Genomic DNA, 21160 nt, shown 5'->3' with positions numbered 1-21160 from the left:
AGTCACTTCTATTCCCCGTTTACTGTTAAAATACGTTGATTTTAGACACAAACAGAAATACTCACCAGTTGTACAAATTCTGTTGTAGGTATAATGTGTTCCAAATTGCATTCGTTGTCCTGGCCGGACTGACATTGGTCTATTATGCTGCATTTGTAAGTTTACTCTTATTTTATCTTTCTTTTAGGTTTGCTTCAACCTGATGGCTTGAGACTATTAGTTTGATAATTGTCAGGGATGGAGAAGAAAAAAACCTAGTGGCCGATTCCAGCTTTCTCCTTGAAGCATCCATTGCCATCAAGAGTATGCATTTAATTGGACCTCATGGAAACTATTGTTCCACAAGTCATTATGAGTGATTTTTAAGTGACATGGCCTTGATTTGCTCCACTTCGTTGCCTAAAGAAGCAGGCAAGACTCGTCCAAGTTATATATAAATCTGGCCGGTGCAGTGAAAGTTCCATCTGGTGTGCTGCTGCTGTTTTTTTCTCTGGTTCCCCCCCATCTATTGTATGTATTATTCCATTTTTGATTTACATTGAGGTGTTTTCCTTGTAATATCTCTGGCACCTGCGGGAACTGGTTCGTGAGGTACCCTTGCTGTATTATAGTGAGTGAAATTATTCTTGGGCAAACCAGTTTGTTTTCAGGCATGCTTATACGCCTCTGGTCATTTTAGCTCTGATTGCTTTTGAAATGTTTGCTGCCAGTAGTAGTTAAGAAATGCTGAATCTGTAACTTTATCCAAGCAGGAAACTCCGGAAAAGCTACACATTTTACACTTAAAAACTTAGATTTCAGTTTCTACTGATCTCAGGGCTAATTAACCGTCTAGACACGAACTATAGGAGCCTTGCATCCTGTGATTTGTGAAGAATGCTGAATCTGTTCTAATCAGATGCGCTTTCTGTTCATCCAGTCCAGGCATCATGTTCATATCAGATGACTTTTCATCAGATCATATTTCTTAAGCAAGCAAATTTGTACTTGCAAATTGCAATAATTCACTTTGTTGAGGGCTAGTTTGTACCTGTTAAAAGTTACTCTTTTGTGATTGAAAGATCATCTTTTTGAATTTGTAGAAACATCAAACATCTTTATAAACTAGAAGTACTTTTGCATTTAAAAACAACCATTTTGCAACCCTTGAAAAAGGGAGAGCTTTATGCACCTCGGGGGGTGCTTTTCTTTATCATGTTTCAGCCATGGCAAATTAGCTTTAAAGATTCCGCATGAGCTCCAAAAGCATCATCCGACAGCTTTTCAGCTTATTAATTCCCTCCTGTTTCTGCCATGATGGGTTTTGAGAGTTTTTGGTCCATCCTGTTGCAAGCTGCTAAAATTTCCTAGAAATAGCAAGGACGAGCCACCGTTGCAGTTATTTTGATTACCAGAAAGCAAAATCTGATCAGTTCCAATTCAGTTCATTCCATTTGCATAACCAGAAAAACAAGACCTATGATGCTCTACTACGAGGACTGACAACACAAGGATTTTGCATCCTCTTATGCGGTGGGAAGCAAGCAAATATGAAAATCCTTTTTTGGGACCATTCAGCTTTCAGGATTATGCCCCAAGACTTTAATCCCACTCGTTCTCCCAGTGAAAGTTGGTCTCAGATACATTTATAGTGGTCTTACCATCAGGACCGACAAGATCATATGGCGAATCCTCGGCAAATTCAGTTGGGACTGACTTCCAGTGCAGGCTCGGCTCCCAGTCGGCCTCCTTGAGGACCGTCAAGATTTCCTGCACGACAATCTTGCTGCCCTCGGTTGATAAATGGATTCCATCCCTGGATTAAAGAATAATCAGTTTACCGGCACTGACTAACAGAATAATACAGGAGAATAATTATCTAAACAGTATTAAAGGGAAAACAGAAAACACACGCTGCTTTCAAGGATTAAAAAGAAAAGCTCTTGAGATCCAGGGTAACCTTTATTCTCAATTAAGTATTGGCAACAAAATATGATGGCACATTATCATTTCTTGAGATTCAGTTCAAACAAGCATCTGATTTTTTATTTCCAGAAAAGCAACTCTAGATTTCAATGGTTTCTACCATATTCCACTTGGCAACCAAAACTATTTCGGATCAGCTTATATTCAGCTTGATTAAAATTTGTTTGAGATCAGCTTGCAATTTAAACAAACCAAGCTTGAGGACATCAATCATGCTTGAACAACCTATTACTGAGCTTGTTTACTAAAGACATATCTCCCTCAAGTAGAATGAACACAAAAAACACTCCACTCTGTTAAGCAGTATTTTTTACTCTCTTTCCATCATGTCAGACACAAAGGAGATACTTCCCAAGACTTCCTGTTTCTCCACTCAGGCAAGTATTGATCCAATAGAAATAGTGCCCTTTAAATGATCTTTGGTGCCCAACAATGCCAAAAACAGAAACCAACTCCCAAAATCTTGAGAACCAGCCCGAAATGAGGCGTAAGAAAGCAGTTGTTCATCAGGAGTTTTCCACTTGTTCTCACAAATTACACGTAGTACCAAAAGCCTCTCAAGCTACTATCAGGGCAACAAAAGCAACCTTGGGTGGAAGCTATAGGATGCTACAACCCTCTTTCCAAGAAACACAAGTGTCTGCCTACAATAAACTGGCTAATAGGTCATTATGATTTCCATGTCCATGAATCCTCCACAACCAGTGTAGAGCAGCTTCAATGCATCCAAGGAAGGCCACAATCAGCTTGCCAGCTCTTGATCCTGGGAAGCCCTTGGTACATAGTGGAACCTAGACAATAACATAACAGCCCCGCATTTCACACCCTTTGGGTTACCTATGTAAACTGAACTCGTTGCTCCTTCCTCTTCTTGTTGCAGCATCCCCCCATTTTCTTGAACCCACATGTGACTCTACTAGAGATTCATGCTAGAATCTAACACACCAATTTTCCAAGAAGCAAAGAGAGCAAGCACTAAAAATAATCTTCTATGAATATACCTAGACAGCAGTAGCATTCTTTAAGTGAATTCACCCACACATACATTAGTATGTCTGCACATAAATATATAAATAAATACGTTTGCTTGAATATCCTTTTCTAATCACCTATTTCTTCTTTAAAAAAATCCTTAATATAGTATTTAATCATGTATTGTCTAAGTTAACAATATGGTAAATTCTACCTGGACTCACCTATGATTTAGGTCATTTTTACAATTTTCCCCCTATGGTATAAATTCAACATTTGAGTTCTGTGTGATTTGCTCTTTCTTCAAGCAGCCTCTTCCATTAGGTTAAACTACTAAAAAAAAATAGTTGGGTAAATTTCATTCAGACCCCCAATGGTTTGAATTTAGCATTTGAGGCTTACTAGAAATGACATTACTTTGGTAATTTGTTAACAACTTTAAACTCCAAACTAATGAAATGACTGTTTGAAAAAAAATAGAAGTAAACCATAGGAACCTCAAATGCTAAATTTAAACGAAGGGGTCTATGTAAAAATGACAAAAGCCTTAGGGCTCTAGATGGAATTTTCCCTAATAATATTTTCTTTAATTAATAACATAAGATGTGTTAATATACAACAAACAATCACAAGTCTTAACCCCCATTAGTTGGGATTGGCTACATGAATTCTAGATCTGCAATCATGTCTATCCATAGCTATATCCTCTGTAGGCTATTATATTCTATGTCACATCTAAGAGTTTCTCACCAAATTTTCTGTGGTCTTCTTTGCCCTTTTTTGCCACAAATTTCCTCAATTTCATCCACTCGACTCATGGGTCCATCTTTCAATTTTCTTCTCAGATGTCCAAACCATCTTAATTGTGACCATCATCTTATCATCAATTGGTGCCACTCCAACCTTGTTATATACGAGTTCATTTCTCATTTTGTCTATTCTATTATGGTTGCACATCCATCAAAACATTCTCATCTTAGCTACATTGATATTTTGCACATATTGGTGCTTAACTGCTTAGCGTTCTTAGCTATATGACAAGTATGGTACATTTAAACTTCCCCTTTTGCTTTAAAGGAATTTTATGATCACATAAAATACCACACACATTTCTCTACTTTAACCATCCCATCTTAATTCTATGCGTGATATCCTCTATGAACTCCCATTCTTTTTGAGCAATTGATCTAAGATATTGAAATTGATCTTTCTCTTGGAATAGTTTGATCTCTAAGTTTCACAACAATATCATCCACATTTACATTCCACATAGGCAGTTTTGCACCTACTTAATTTAAAAAACCTTTGGATTCTAAGGTGTTCCCACGCACCATGTCAAAGGCTTTTTCCAAGTGTATAAACACTGTATGCAGATCTTTTTGTTTATCTTTGGACCTAGACCTACTAGGCATAAAATCAAAATGGTTTTCAAAGATAAAGATATTAGCATCTCTCCTAAACTTTTGCTCAATTACCTTCTAAAGTTTCATGTAGTACCTCATTAGTTGATCCCTCTATAATTTTCATAGCTCTAAACATCTCATTTATTCTTATAAGTAGGCACTGAAGTGCTCTTTCTCTACTCATTCAAAATCCTTTTTGTTTTAAGGATTACATTAAATAATTCCATTAACCAAAAATTGCCCATTCTCTCATGCATTTCCATACTTCTATCTGGATATTGTTTGATCCAATTGCTTCATATTCTTATCTTTTCCAATGAAAAATACATCTATACAAAATGTAATTTTGTCTTCCTTAGAATAACTAAAATGCCCCAACTTAACACCTGTCTCTCCACAGTCCACCTTCATTGAATAGCTTCGAGATATACTCCTTCCATCTCTCCTTGATTGTCCCCTCATAGTACCTTTCGATTTTCATCTTTTAAGCATTTCACTTGTTTGAAATCCTTTGTTTTTTTTTATCTTGCTTTAGCTAGTTTATATATATATATATATATTTAAACTAAGAGCTAAAATAATTTCATTCATACTAAAATATGTACATGATCAATCCTCTTATAGAGGAGGAAAAAAAATACAACATAACGAAACTCTATCAAACAAGAAAGGAAAGAAATATGTGTAGCTTTTAGGTAAGTTTCCTAAGCTTGATTTAGGCAAGTATTGTAAACAAATTTGGAAACACCTACTAGGAAACTTCTAAATATAACCACATTAATCAGCACACCTCACCCTTCACTTCTTTCAAATATTCTTGAGATCCAACACTCCTTCTCAAGCTGGAGTCATTCCTAGTTTGCATGTTAGATCCTCAAACCTCTTAATTGTCAACCCTTTGGTTAACACATTTGCCACTTGTTCCTTAGATAGAGCATAAGGTATATGGATCAGACTTGCATCCAACTTTTCTTTAATGAAGTGCCGGTCTATTTCAATATGTTTGGTCTTGTTATGTTGGACAGGATTGTGGGTAATGTTGATGGCTGATTGGTTGTCACAAAACAGCCTAATTGAGCCTTCAACCTTGATCTTCAAATCTTCTACGATGATTCTTAGCCACAATAACTCACATAGGCCAAGAGCCATTGCTCTACACTCTGCCTCTACATTTAATCTTGCCACAACACTTTGTTTCCTGCTTCTCCAAGACACAAGGTTTCCATTTAGAAACACACGACACCTACTCGTTGATCTTCTGTTAATAAGAGATCCAACATAGTCAGTATCTGTAAATCTTTTAATATCCAATTTTCCTCTTATTTCAACAAGATTCCCTTACCTAGAGTAACTTTTAGATAGCTTAAAATTTTCCTCACTGTTTGCATATGCTGCTTGGTTGGGTTGTGCATAAATTGGCTCGCTAGGCTGATAGCAAAGGCAATGTTAGGCCTAGTGTGGAAGAGATATATTAGCCGGCCCACTAGTCGTTGGTACCTCCCCTTGTCAACCGGTTGACAGCTAGGATTAATCCACAGCTGCTTGTTAGGCTCTACTGGAACATTAGATCCTCTTCCACCTGATACTCCCGTTTCAACCAATAAGTCCAGCACATATTTCCTTTGGGAGAGAAATACTCCAGCCTTAGAATAGACAACTTCAATTCCCAAAAAATATTTGAGAATACCAAGGTCTTTAATCTCAAATTCCCTAGCTAACTTACCCTTGAGATTCTTCTATTATTCTTCATCATTCTTGGTGACAATTATGTCATCTACATATACCAATAGTGTAGTAACCTTCTCTTCTCTAGAATGCTTGATAAAAAGGGTATGATCACCCCTACTTTGGCGATATCCCATAGCTATCATGGCCTTGGAGAACCTACCAAACCAAGCTCTTGGAGACTACTTGAGCCTATAAAGAGCCTTCTTGAGCCTGCAAACTTTCCCTGCATCTCCTTTAAATCTAGGAGGCAATTCCATAAAGACTTCTTCCTCTAAGTCTCCATGTAGGAATGTATTCTTTATATCCAACTACTGTAGGTTCCATCCAAAATAGGCTGCTAGGGATAGGAGAATTCTCACGATAGACATATTTGCCACAAGGGCAAATGTCTCAAGGTAATCTATACCATATGAGTGAGTGCGGCCCTTGGCTACTAACCTAGCTTTATACCTTTCTAGGGTTCCATCAGCCTTGAATTTTACATTTAAAATCCACCTGCAGCCAATCGATGCAACTCCCTGTGGTCTAGGCACTAAGTCCCATGTATGATTCTTCTTTAGTGCTCTCATCTCCTTCAGCATAGCTTGCCTCCAATTCAAATCCTTTAGAGCCTCATCAACTAACTTAGGAACCTCAATGGAGTCTAAAGATGCGAGGAAACCCCTGTGGTTTTGGAAAAGACGATGGTAGGACAAGAAATTGGTTAATGGATATTGGGTACAACTTCTAACCCCCTTTTGAACAGCAATGGGAAGGTCTAAATCAGCATTAATAGAATCAATTTGGACTAAGGGTGAAGGTTGTATGAAGTCCTTACCTTGACTAGGGGCTGATGTTGGTGCATGCTGGGGCTGCCTATGTTTGAATACATAAGGAGGTCCTTTATACCTTATTGGAGATAGCAGCTCTTGTGAGGCTGCTTGCTCTTGCTCAGGGGTACCTTGATCATGATCCAATTCATGACTACTCCTTAAAGAGTGGATAGGAGTTTGGGGAGATGAGATAGAGTGGATAGGAGGCTGAGGAGATGAACTGCTTCTTAGGTTAGGAAAGAAGAGATCACTAGCATCACTATGGTCACCATGCACCAAAGTCTCCCCCTGGTGACCAGCCTGAGAGGATCCAAAAAAAGAAGTAGATTCCACAAAGGTGATGTCTTTAGACACACAAAACTTCCTAGTGGGGAAATGGTAACATTTGTACCCCTTTTGAGTGGGAGAGTATCCTAGGAAAACACGCTTAATAGCTCTAGGGTCAAGTTTATCCCAGTGATGTTTAGGCATGTGGACAAAGGAAACACAGCCAAACACCTATAGAGGAAGTGAGGTATGCAAAAATAGGTCTAGAAAAATTAGCAGATAGGCATTGAAATGGACTCTGATACTATAACAACTTGGTGGGACCTCGGTTAATTAGATAAGCTGCTGTAAGGATAGCTTCCCCCCATAAGGTCTTAGGAATACTATGGTGATGGAGGAGGGATCTAACCACATTAAGGAGATGTCTTATCTTCCTTTTAGTTACTCCATTTTGTTGTAGAGTATTTACATAGTAAGATTCATGGACAATTCCTTCTTGTTGAAAGAATTGATGTAAGCGGTGATTAAAATAATCTCTTGCATTATCAATCCTTAATTTCTTGATAGGAGAACCAAATTGAGTTGCAATTATTTTAGAGAAATTTGGTAGGGCAGTACTAATGGCAGCTTTATCTTTTAATAAGAAAATCCAAATCATTATAGTACAATCATCAATGAATGATATAAACCAGAAAGCCCCATAACAGTTAGGAATTTTAGAGGGTCCCCACACATCCAAGTGAATTAAAGCAAATGGTTTAGAAGAAATTTTATTACTAATTGGGGAGGACATACGATAATGTTTAGATATGACAGATACATCATAGTGAAATAGACTAAGATCTAGAGTACCAAATAATGTAGGGAACATATTTTTTAAGAGAGTGAAATGAGGACGACCCAATCGATAGTGTTGCAACCAAATATCCTTATGATCTGATGTAATCTGAGATGAGTAAGCACCCTGTTGCTGATCTCTTGTAGGATAATTTCCCTCCCTTACCAAGTAGTACAACCCATTGTGTTCTCTAGCAACGTCAATCATCTTCCCTGTCAAGGTTGTTAAAATCGGGATTTTAAGTGAGATCGACAAAGGGTCCATAAAATCGGATCGTAAAATCGAATCGTAAAATCGTAAGATTTTAGAGATACTTAAAAATACCCTTAAATTTTTGTAAATATATGTTTATAATAATATAATTTTGTAGAAAATGAATTAATATTATTTAATAACTTGATTATTCCTTATTATAATTCAAAAAATGATACTTCCCAAATATAGCTAAAAAACTAGCAGGTTGGTATAGGCAATTTAGAGGCAAAATATAGGTAATTTAGAGGTAAAATATAGCTTAAAATTCTTTAGATGATGCTTCCAATGTCTTCCATTAGATTTAGATTGCAATTTTTTCTTGATTTAACATTGATTAAATCAAGTAATATCCCAATTTGGGGTTGGGTGGTCCATTAATTAATTACTTGTTTGTCTTGATTTACTTATGCAATCAATGTTAAATCAAGTAAAAATTATAATTTAAATCAAGTAAATTGGAACTTATGCAATTAATGTTAGATGCTATGTGACATTGGAATTTATGTAATCAATGTTAAATCAAGTTCCAATTTAGAGGTAAAATATAACAATTCATTGCATAAGTTCCAATGTCAGATGCTATGTGACATTGAGACGTTGGAAGCATCCTCTAAATTACAACTTAAATCAATAGAGGTCTTTGAATCGTAAAATCGTTTGGGGATCTCTGAAGCGTAAAATCGTAAAATCGTACATGTAAAATCGAGATTTTATAGGATTTTATCTCAAATTGGATTTTACATGGGATTTGAATCGTTTGGGGGTCTTCGAATCGTAAAATCGTAAAATCGTATGCGTAAAATCGGGATTTTAACAACAATGTTCCCTGTTGTCATGGCCTGAAACTCACACAAATAAGGAAATAAAATAACACGACAACTCAAATCTTTGGTTAATTGGTGAATGGACATGAGATTGGCTGATAAATTTGGTACATGAAGTACCTGTTTAATAGAAAAATTAGGGTTAAGGGTGACCTTACCCTAGCCAGAGATTGAAACTAAGGTTCCATTGGCTATTGTGATTTGTTTAGAGGTTGATAGGTATCAAAAACATGGGAATTAGGGGTCATATGGTCAGTTGCTCCTGTATCTAGGATCTATATGTCCTTTTTATTAGTTTTTGAGGTAAAAAAGGATGCTGAGTGTAGACAATTACCTGGGTTACCTTGATGAGCAAGTGAGTAGACCCCATCTTGAAGAGTCTTTAGAAAAGACTTTAATTTGTTGATTTCATCAAAGTTCAACTAAGAAAGATCAAAACCTGAGAGGGGCTTTGTCTTATCAATTGGTGCTTCTTCTTCCTATCCCTTGCTACATAGATAAGCCTGGTTCTTGGCTGCCAAGTTTTTGAAACTTCCCATTCGGCTTAAAACAGTTTCCTTTCCATGGAGCTTAAAAAAAGTCCCTCGGGTGTGCCTCAGTTTCTTATAGAATGTGCACCACAATCCGTCTCTATTGGAGGTTCTAGATGGAACCTCTTTTCCAGCCCTAAACCTTGCTCCTTCCCCTTTATTCGACACCATGGCTGAACTTTTTGAGTTGGTTTCATTAAGCATAGCAACTCTTCGATTTTCTTCACTTCTAACCATAGCAAAAACCTCATTGAGGGACGAGAGTCTTTCTCTCCCCAAGATTTGAACCTTACTTGGTCAAATTCTGAGTTGAAGCCAGTTAGGAATTCCACAACTCTATCCCTTTCAAGTATTCGACTAAGAGTTGTAACATCCACACTATATACCATTTAATGTTTTGATAATGGTCTAACTCTAGCCACAATCCATTCATCCGGTTATAGTATTCTGTAACACTCAAGCCCCCCTGTTTAGTGCTACCAATCTTGGTTTTAACCTCAAAAATCACTTAGGCATCTTGGATCTTAGAATAAGTTTGTCTCACAGTCTCCCAAATCTCTTTAGCTAAAGCTAAAAACATGTAATCTTACCTCAAGTTGCATAGCATTTCACAACCATGACATAATCTGAGAGTCTTCAATGTCCCACGCTGGGAAGGTGGGATCAGTGGATTTAGGAGGAGGAGCAGTCAGATGGCTAATCTTCCCATGGTCCTTGAGAAAAGTCCTTACTAGCTAGGGCCCATTGCAAGTAATTCCTACCATCTAGACGGTAGGATTGGTGGATTTTGGGCAACTCCCCAGCTCCTGCTCTAGTTCTAGCTTTAGTTGGTTGATCAATTGAGGCTGATTCTCTAGTTGCCATGTATGGGGCGACTTCCGAAATCTCAGACATGATTTCCCTTGTTGACAGGTAAGAAACAAGTAGCAATAAATACTTGGAAGTTGGAGGAAAGGATAGAGACGTGCAACGAAGGCACACTTAGGGTTTACGGACTAAGGAAGGTATCGATGGCTTTGATACCATATAAAAACTTAGAGCTAAAATAATTTCATTCATACTAAAATATGTACACGATCAATCCTATTATAGAGGAGGAAAAAGAAAATAGAACATAGGAAACTCTATCAAACAAGAAAGGAAAGAAATATGTGCAGCTTTTAGGTAAGTTACCTAAGCCTAATTTAGGCAAGTATCCTAAACAGATTTGGAAACACCTAATAGGAAACTTCTAAATACAACCACATTAATCAGCACACCTGACGCAACGTGTAACGCGTGTGTGAAAAAAAAGCATACCAAAATAAATCTTTAAAAAAACAAACTTCAATGGCTGAAGCTTGACTTTCAAGAAGACGCAAAAACAAGACTGTTTTGCTAAGAAAACCCAAATAGGTTGTTAAAATTTGTATTGAGAAAACTTGATTACAAACTCTAGATCTTAGACATATTTATAGTATTTGGCTAATCCAAATCCATCTAATATTTGTAACTAAAATCCTAATAAAAATAAATCCTAAGTAAAAGTCAACTAGAATTCTAATAAAAATAAATCCTAAGTAAAATTCAATCAAACATGAAATAGAATCCTAAATCAAGTAAAAACATGAAGTAAAATCCTAAATCAAGTAGAATTCTAAAACTTAAGAAGTATTAAAATATTGTTCCAACGTAGTCGGGTCAGCCTTGGGCCAGGTCTTGATCGGTGACCGCATCATTCACCTCCACTTGAGAAGAATTCGTCCTCGAATTATGATCTGAGTATGACAACTCAACATCTGGCAAATATAAAGAAAGATCAACAACATTGAATGTTTTGGAAATATCCATATGATTAGGCAAATACACAACATAAGCATTATTATTGATTTTCTTTGTAATCTTGTAAGGACCATACTTCTTTGGCTTAAACTTGTTCTGCTTTCCTACTGAAATCCGTTCCTTCTTCAAGAATATCATAACTTCATCTCCAATCTCCAATACCTTGTGCTTCCTATGCTTGTCAGTTGTCGCCTTGTACTTCTTATTTGTACAACTTTTGCTTGACATCTTCCTGAACTGCTTGAACTTTTCTGCTAAGAGAATATGAGCAAAGACATTCCTCCTCCTCTTAGCCTATCTTTGTTGGCATGGATCCAACCATCACCATGTTTGTTGCCTTCTGCCTCCATTGTATTATTACTGTTAGATTAAGGACGTTGAACATTCCATCTTGAGCGCTTTTCTAATCAGGTAGATCTTATCACAGGTCTTTCTCCTCTCATCAGCTTTCTTGATTTTGGCTCCTCAACAACTTTCGTATTTATCTGTAGATTTTTCTTGCTTGGAGAAGCATTCTTTTGCAATTGTTTTGAATAGAGGCTTATTCCATGACTACCAGCAATCTCTCCATCACTTAAAATATTGATGCTTGAATCCTCTTTTGGCCTAAGCACTTGATCAGCTATAGTAGCAACTACTACAACATTCTTAGTTTCAGAATCTAATTTTAGATTAATACCGAAAGCAGTTGCACTACCCGAGTTAACTAGCTTGAGAGATCCAACACCCTTTTTCACAAGGAGACCCCTGTGACCATCTTGCTTTTACAATCGCAAAGGTGAATATGTTTTTATTACATTCGATTCAACCATGCCAAAGCCTGAATAAACTGTAGAAGGATCTACTACGATGGCCTCCATCTCCTTTACAGTCGCAAGCTAATAAGAAGAAACACCACCATCCTTGGATTGCGAAGTAATGCCTGAGCCCTCGGGACTGGAAAATACCCCAGTATGAGTCAACAACCTTGGAGTTTCTATCATGTTAGCAGCATAAATCAAACCTGCATTTGCAAATGTTGAGGTTGCTGGGACAACATGATGTTTGAGATCAAGCTCCAAACTCACCGAAAAGCCATTCTTTAGTTTATACTCGTCATTTCCCCAATGGTTGTGTTGTTGCGCATTCCTCCCAACCCCTTTACCACTAGGGTTAGCTATCATACGACCAGGATCATCCTCATCGTCGCTATCATCCATCATTAGTCTTCTAGGATTAATGAGGACATGATTAATGGCTGGTCTTCCCAGTTTAACGTAGCCAGTTTGATTCACGCCATTAGTCTGGTTCCAATTATCCTTAACTTGTTGTAAAACGACCAATTGGTTGCGGATTTGCTCCAATTACTGTTGCATTGTACGAGTTATTTCCCGTTGTCTCTCCAAATCGCGACAGCCCCCAATCACCGTTACGAAGCTGGTTGCTACCGTTACCTTCAAGATTGACCATTTGATTGGTTGATGAACCGTTTTGATACCACTTGACGCAGCGTGTAGTGTGTGTGTGAAAAAAAAAATATCAAAATAAACCCTTAAAAGAACGAACTTCAATAGCTGAAGCTTGGCTTTCAAGAAGACGCAAAAACAAGATTGTTTTGCTAAGAAAACCTAAATAGGTTGTTGAAATTTGTATTGAGAAAACTTGATTACAAACTCTAGATTCTAGGCATATTTATAGTATTTGGCTAATCCAAATCCATCTAATATTTGTAACTAAAATCCAACTAGAATCCTAATAGAAATAAATCCTAAGTAAAAGTCAACTAGAATTCTAATAAAAATAAATCCCAAGTAAAATTCAACTAGAATCCTAATAAAAATAAAACCCTAATCAAACATGAAGTAGAATCCTAAATCAAGTAGAATTCTAAAATTTAAGAAGTATAAAAATATTGTTCCAGCATAGTCGGGTCGGCCTTGGACCGAGTCTTGATCGGTGATCGCATCAACACCTCGCGCCTTCACTTATTTCAAATATTCTCGAGATCCAAAAATATATATTTCTCCCTCTTTTGTATTAAGTTGTCGGTATAAATTTGCACAAGTTTTTTTTTTTTTTTTACTTTGCTTCACTAACTACCTTCTTTGCTTCCTTTATCTTGCTTTAGCTACATTATTGCAGTAAGCTCAATTCATTTTTATTTTTTCTTGTACCTCTTCATTCCACCATCAAGACTCTTTCACGTTGACTCTCCTAAAATTGGTTTTGTTGTATATTGAATAGTCATAACCATCTCAACCCATATTTGGTTAGCCTCTCCTACTGTCCAATCTCTTTTGCCACATACTTTTTTTCCTTCAAAAGTATGTGGTTTTTCACCTTATAAATCCCACCATCTGATTATTGGACCTTGTCTTGTATCATTTTTTTTCTCCATTTTTTTGATAAGGATGTCAAGGACCATAAATGATGCAGGGCAGTAGGAAAATAAGAGATTAAGGAGAAGAAGAAGAAGAAGAAGAAGCAAGAAGAAGGAAAAGCTCAGAGAGAGACACTTAAGAAGGGGAACTCATATTATTCAATCGTTCAAAACTGAATAAAAGATTATATTATGTTGCCTATTTATAGGTAATTAAAAGATAACTAATCAACATGCGATTATAATCTTTAAAATGGAATATAACTCTATCTAATCCCTAAATCAAATAAAATTCTATTATTTGAACAACTATGATAAGTCATAACAGAACAAGATAAAACCTAATCCAAATCTTATTTTTAAAATCAAAATAGATAAATATCCCTATCAATAAACCTATGTTGAGTGGTTAGGCATTCTCCTAGTATAACTTTATAATACACTTGGGTTTGAGTAAGGTTTACACCATAGAAAGTACGGACACTCCATTTTAGGCACTGTGTTCAGGCCTAACAAGCACTAGACATGGAAACAGCACGGACAAAGCTAACTATGTCAGAAGCACCATTTGGAATGCCCATCTTTTTGTTTATTGAACTTTTTGGCTTCTAGACAACCCATGAATACTCTTGTCTAGCAATAGGATGATTCTCTTCACATGGCTATACGTAAAATGAGATTTTTGGCATTGGTTTTAAGCTACTATTATGTGCAATTGCTGGAAAAGTCTAGGGGTAAGAGAAAAAAATAGAAATATGCCCTAATTTTAAGCCGTGCTTTCTCTCTTCAGACATTCATGATTGAATATGACCAGATTTCTTCCAGCTTCCTCCTCCCTCCTTACAGCTCTCCATTGGCCCTCTAATATTCTGTTTTTCCCCTCTCTGCAGATTCAGATCTGAAACAAAAAGGGAGGTACATATCTGCCCCCTGCACCAGCCACTCTAATGACATCATCCCACCAACACTAGAGACATGGAATAGCATGTATCAGCAATGACTTCCACATTCATTCCTCGCCTCCTTCACAGTAGCATTCCTACACCCTATTTCTAGTGGGCAATACATAAAATAATTGTTTTGACTCTAAGAATGCCATCTACTGAATATTTCAACCACCTACATATGACCTCACCACATTCTGTGGTGATTCCCAGCGGTAAGCATGTGTGAGTATGACCTCTGCCAACTCACTTCCCATTCTGTTACTTTTGGAATGAGAAGAAAAGATCTGCCCGTACTGGCTACCACTCTCATTACTTCAATGGGTCATGAAGGCAACTCTCCCCAAAATTCTGAAGCTTGAGATGCTGCTAATCCCAAAGCATGTTGAGAACCTGGAACGTACTCCAGGCTCACACAAGCATATTGCAACTATTCCTCAAAATGCTTCACTAATGTCAATGCACTGAGATATACCTGACAGGAGAAGTTTTCCACCAAACTTGTAAGATCACTCTCTTTATGGCTATCTGAAGTTAATCCAGTTAATTTTTTTCACTTAAGCACAGTATTCCACTTGTAACCATGCATAACATACCATCATACTCAGCAACTTAATTTGCAGCTGAGATAAGGTATCGCTGTCCCTCTCCCTCTTTCAGAATTCCTTCCTCCCTGACCAAAACTTTTACTGTATGATACCCTCATTGGAAGCAACAAGCATGAATAGAAATCATGGGTCTGGTAAGCAGTATAGCCAGGAAATTTGAAATTAACCTCTCAGAAGATATAGAAGAAGCCCATTAAAAGCATGTTAACTGGAGATTTCATGCCTCCTCTACCAGGGAGAACCATTCTGTTCAACAGTCATTGACAGCTTCACTGTAATAAACATTATCTTCGGCATGGACTAGATTTCCAAAACAAACTCATTATTAGCCAAGACCAATTCCTGAGAAATGAACAGGAAAACTTAAGCAATAGAAGAAGTTCCTCATCAAAAGGAAATCATGCACAAAAAATCGTGCTCACTTGTTATTTTTTCTGCATTTTTCTTTTTATGGCAGGGGAAGAAGTGGGGAGTGGAGAGGAGGGGATAGGGTGGGAACCATTTTGCAGTTGCATTACCTGCATATTCACAAATGCTGGAATAACTTAGGGCCTGTTTGGTAGGCTTTTCATTTTTAGTTTTCAGTTCTCATTTTTACTATTTTGACAATGAAAATAGAAAAATGGCATTTGGTTGCTCATTTTTGTTTAAAAAAAAAAATTGAAAAATGTTGAAAATAATAACAAGGTATTGTCACATTTTTCATCCCTCCCCATCACTTGCCACCGGCAACCTGGTGTCCCTGAAATAGCAGCGGAGTGGCCATCATTTATTGCTGGCAATCCTACTTCAGGAGTCGCCAGATATAACCAGAATATCACTGAGTGGCCACACAAGGACCACTGACAATTGTCGGTGAGACCATACTTTAGGAGTGGCCACTCATCAGAGACTCTCAAAGAAGAATTTCTGGGAGTCAGCAACACCAAGAGATTCATCTCTTTGGATGTCATTGACGGTCACCTTGACTACTCACTGACAACCTCCAACATCTCATTTGGTCACCAACAATGATAGGGGTGGGATAAAAAAATTAAAAAAATCAAATACAAGACTAGAAACAAACACAAAGTTGTCAAACAACATGTTAGTTTTCATTTTTTCAGATAAAAACCAAAACTAAGCTTGAAAACTTAAAGATAAAACTGACAACTACAAGCTCTGTTAAAAGGTCGCTTAGCTATCACTACGAAAGGCATAGTGTTCGCCAATTGGTGGTAGGTATTTTGAATCATTTCACTGCTGATGTTCGAGCACTAAAAGTTTCAATTTCATGGTGCTCATGATAAAGCTTTTATCTAGAATTGCACTTGAGGCACTTGCGCCAATCTACTGGAGGCAGTTCCTCATGCTACATCAAGATGATTAATTATTTGAGCACAATCTTCTTATTCATCCAAAGATAAGTAAAAGCAGTCCTAAATAAGGTAGCATAAAGGTTGCTCAATGAGAAAAAGAGGGCAATGAAAGATTATTAGAGTTATTATATGAGCATGGACTTACGTGAAGCAAGCTGTCAACCAATCATCGCATCCCTGAATTGCTGTCCAAAGATCAACAACCTTGATATCCATCTCATGGCACATCACTATTAGAGCTTTCGAATATCTTTGGCAGGCCTCATTTGTCCGACCATACTCATCAAATTTATTTCTGTTTCAGGTGAGGAAAGAAACAGATAGCTCGTCAAAATTGAAAATTACATAAAGAATAAATAAATGAGAGAGACACTATAGAAAATCAAGTAAACATAAGAGCACCCTGTGAATTCATGGATCATTGCCTCATTCACTGGAGGAGCAGTAAGAAAGATTATGCGTGTCTTCTCGGAAAGGCTCTGTTAACCAAAAAGATTTCTGTTACGGTATGACCAAATACATATGACTATCAGTTGTATATGAGGCTGTCAAAGAGAGCTTTATGGTAGCCTGGGATTTTATATGTTCTAAATTCACACACAAGTTCATGAAAGATTGCTCAAAGTATACACAGAGTGATGCACATTGCAAGGAACCTTTCCCCTCTCACTCTAGAACAAAGGCAAAGGCCTAAAGTCTTCAGTACATTCCCATAAAATTACCAAATCTGACTTTGAAAGCCCCCCATGTTTCACATCCATAATTGGGAATAACCTCATGGTTGATGGCATCAAACCAGTTTAAGTTTTTCTGTGAAATATCTCTGAGCTAGCTATTGTTTTGTTGTTGATTCTCCACCAAAGATGACTTCTCAGTTCAGATAGTATCATATTTGTGATTCTTAGAAATGCAATGTGATGTAATAAAGTTTCAATCAGAACTAGGCTCATGGAACTCAAAAGGGGGTTACTTTCATGATAAATGTAATTCTTAGAGACATTATTTATGGAGTAATTGAACATAAATGATGATATAGGTAGAACCTATATAATATAGCCTCTTCTTTACATGCGGTCAGGCCTATTTTCTGTTATATAGCTCTAATGTACTATCTTCTGCAGAAAATTTACTTTGAGATGTGTAGCAATCTTCCTCATGTTTTCAATATATTCAGGAAGAGGCACATGAGGACCCAGGCCGCTTGGGTGAGGACGCATCGAATCATTACCACCAAAATAGACTATCACCAGCGAAGGCTGAACAGCTGCTTCCTGATGCAGAAGTAATACAAACATCAGTATCAAAGAGTTCTAATTGATCAATCATGGATTTGGTAAATATTTTTTAAATAAAATCATTTTAATGATCAACAACTTGAACAGTTAAAGAACTATCTTAATTGGAGGAACTATTCATTGCTAGCATAGTAAGAATGCAGAGAGGAAAATAAAACAAAAAAAAAGAAAAGAAAAAGTCTTGAATATAAAGAATGATCCAATACATGTAGCTTCTCAATATGCATGAGAATATATATAATACCATGGGAAAAATTTTATGAAGTACTTGGAGAGCTCGCCTGGAATTCCAACCACTGTATCCTCGCACAAAAACATCTGCCTACACCAATTTGAAGCGAATATCAGCAGAAATGAGGATAAAAGAATCAAGAATAAAATCTAATGGCAGTTGAACAAAGACAATTTATTGCTAGAACTACACAAAAACTGCTCCGCTGTAAGTATCATTTAATAGCCCCTTTGCACAAAATCGCAAACTGAATACAGTGAACAATGAAATTATCCATGATCCAGGAATCATCGGATGGCAAGGAGGAAAACAGCGTAACCACCCCTCCCAAAATATATGTATATGTACAATCCAAGTATACGGGAATCACAAACAAAAATCAAATGGTTTCTTGTCATTTTGTATTTTTGGCCTTATGGTAAACTTCCAGATAGCCCATAAAGAATATTTTAGTCCTCTTCTAGAACAGATCCTTCCTTTCCTGGATTCACCTAATATTATTCTCCTGAAAACATTTTTGGTTATGACACTTTACTCCTCCTCCTCCTCCTCCTCCTCCTTTTGGTTGAGAACCAAAAAAGGAAAAATCAAGGAAAATCTTACAAAGAACGCACTTACAGAGCCTACATGTAATGTCAGTACAGATAAAGCCCAGCCCTAACAAGCATTGACAGAAGCCAACAGCCCATAATTCCGCACTAAAATCAATTTAGATTCCTTCGAATACGAAGCTAATTACATCAAATGTCAGCATGTTTAGGGATTTAGACTAGCCAACAAATGCTTGCTTCCTGCCGCTAATTCCTGTACGGTAATTTGTCCTTTTGGATTCGGATGCGAAACAGTTCAGCACAGAAACTACACAACACTGACAGTGGATAAATACACAGTAAGACAAAGACGCGTGGAGCCCCACCACCACGGAGTCCATTTGCGGTACAGAAACCATAAGTGAACGAAAGTAAACAAGACCAGGACCAAAATTTGAATCTTATACAATCACGTCGACGGAAGACTCTCTGAATCGACCAGGGTCAAGAAAACGAAATACGATGATCTGGCGAAATAGCACCTCCAGAATTAAGCAAAAAACCAAAACACATCCATCCATACATACGTACACATATATATATTAGTACCTTGCGAGAGTAGATGTCAGTGAGAATAGCGCCCCATCCTTCTGCAGTGTAACTGAACTGTACTATCGATGAGCCGAACAACACAAACTGTGGCCTCCCAGGTCCAACCATTCTCTCTCTGATCTCTGATCTCTGATCTCCGTCTCTCTGTTGCTTCCTTGGTTCTTATTAATTGTATATAAAGAACAAGTTGAAGAAAAGGAAAAAGCGCAGCTGCCAAGGGCTATATATATAGTCAGTCAGTCAGTATGTCAGTCTTTCATTGTTGACGGCTTCTGGCTTTGATTATTTTTCAGGGTCAGGCCCGTTTGGCTTTTCCAGCACTACTTCATTCTCTACTTCTTCCACTTCTTCACCAATCACCATATTTACTCTTTTCTTTTAATCTCAATTATTATTAATTAATATAATGCTAATTATTTTCTTAATATAATAATAAATACATCTCATTTTTATATAAAATATATTTATTATACTTTACTTTTAACATCTAAATAACTTTATTACTTAACTGAATTATTCAAAACACAATATATTTATCATCAATCAATAAAATTATATATATATATTAAAAATAAAATACACTAAATGTGTTTTATAAAAAATTAAGATGCATTTGTTACCCTTATGTAAAATACTCGTGCGTTGATGTTTCATCCAGTTAGAGATAAATTATGTTGCAAAAGATAATGTACAAATAATATTATCGTATATTACAAAATATAAGATAGTTATCAAACTAGATTTTAGTTTAGACAAAATTATTAGGTATGAATAGATTACATTTATTAGTATTGCATGAAAATTAATCTATTCCTAACTATTACGATGCACGAAATCGTCTGAACTCTCGGGAATTCAAAAAATGATTTTAGGTATTATCTAGGGGAAAGTGAACGGCTTAAAAAGGAAATTTTTGAAAAAGATTTTTGTCCAAAAAAAGGAATCAATCCAAATGGGTAAGAGATAGGTCAAATTAACAACACATACAAATTAGGAAAGAAATGCATGGCATGGGCATACATGACATAAAAAGCCCTAAAAGTCATATTTGCATTTTGAAGCGTAACTATTAGTAGTACTATAGTTGATGGGTTGTTATCAAGGACCCACCTCTTATCTATAAAATGAGTTATATAAATACTTCTACATTCTTAAAAATATATAAAAATTTACGTGCTCGGTCGATCGATATCTCTCTCACGTGGTAATAATCAAATTAAAAGGATTTAAGTTTATATTTCTTTTTTATCTATTTAGCTAATTTAGAAAAATTTATTAGTTACCTAACAATTTATAAGCTCTTTCGATAAAATTGTTATTAAAAAAATGATATCTCTTAAGTAAAAAATTAGAACACCTCCTTAAGATTTAAAATTTATAATAAAAAAATTTACACTTTATATAAGTTCTGATAATTTAAACTAAGTGGAGAAAGGAAGGAGTAAGATATTAGTTTATTGGCGACATTTACCTAACATTGCCTAGGGGGCAGCAGTCAAACCGCTCGTCCATCCATCAAAGCTGCGTCTTTGTGCCCTTGAAAGCAACCCTAGGTCCCCCCCCCCCCAGTTGGCCGCATCAACAAATCAAGTCCATACAAGCTGACCCCCCTTGATCACGTCACGTGCCCTCCCCAATGTCTTTGGGGCTCTCCTCCACTTAACCCCACCTACCCCCAAATCTCTCTCTCTCTCTCTCTGTCTCTCTCTATCCTGAGCATGATCTCAATCACTTGTTTATGAAAGCTGGTCGCCCATTTGATTGCCCCATTAATGGCCAGGTGTTTCCATTTCGTGGGATTGGGGAA

General features: G+C 36.8%; 2 protein-coding genes across 2 annotated transcripts in view; one reads left to right on the top strand and one right to left on the bottom strand.

Annotated features, from left to right (window-relative positions):
- Positions 1–653, top strand: part of LOC127788637 (LIMR family protein At5g01460) — a 30260-nt gene extending 29607 nt beyond the window's left edge. Inside the window, exons 13-14 of the mRNA XM_052317155.1 lie at positions 89–155; positions 236–653. Coding sequence (XP_052173115.1) covers positions 89–155; positions 236–283 — 115 coding nt within the window. The 3' untranslated portion in view covers positions 284–653. The remainder of the gene's footprint in view (positions 1–88; positions 156–235) is intronic.
- A 689-nt stretch (positions 654–1342) lies between these two features.
- On the bottom strand, positions 1343–19569 carry LOC127788638 (GDSL esterase/lipase WDL1-like). Its single transcript, XM_052317156.1, has 6 exons — positions 19351–19569; positions 18224–18301; positions 17815–17955; positions 17087–17163; positions 16830–16979; positions 1343–1795 (listed from the first exon to the last, which is right to left on the bottom strand). Exons 1-6 carry the CDS (start codon positions 19459–19461, stop codon positions 1582–1584), a joined length of 771 nt encoding a protein of 256 aa, XP_052173116.1. The 5' UTR covers positions 19462–19569; the 3' UTR covers positions 1343–1581.
- Positions 19570–21160: the final 1591 nt, after the last annotated feature.

Source organism: Diospyros lotus, chromosome 13 (assembly GCF_014633365.1).
Source record: "Diospyros lotus cultivar Yz01 chromosome 13, ASM1463336v1, whole genome shotgun sequence".
NCBI classification, from domain to species: domain Eukaryota; kingdom Viridiplantae; phylum Streptophyta; class Magnoliopsida; order Ericales; family Ebenaceae; genus Diospyros; species Diospyros lotus.
The sequence above is the reverse complement of the archived record's forward strand: the minus strand, read 5'-3'. Positions and strand labels throughout refer to the sequence as shown.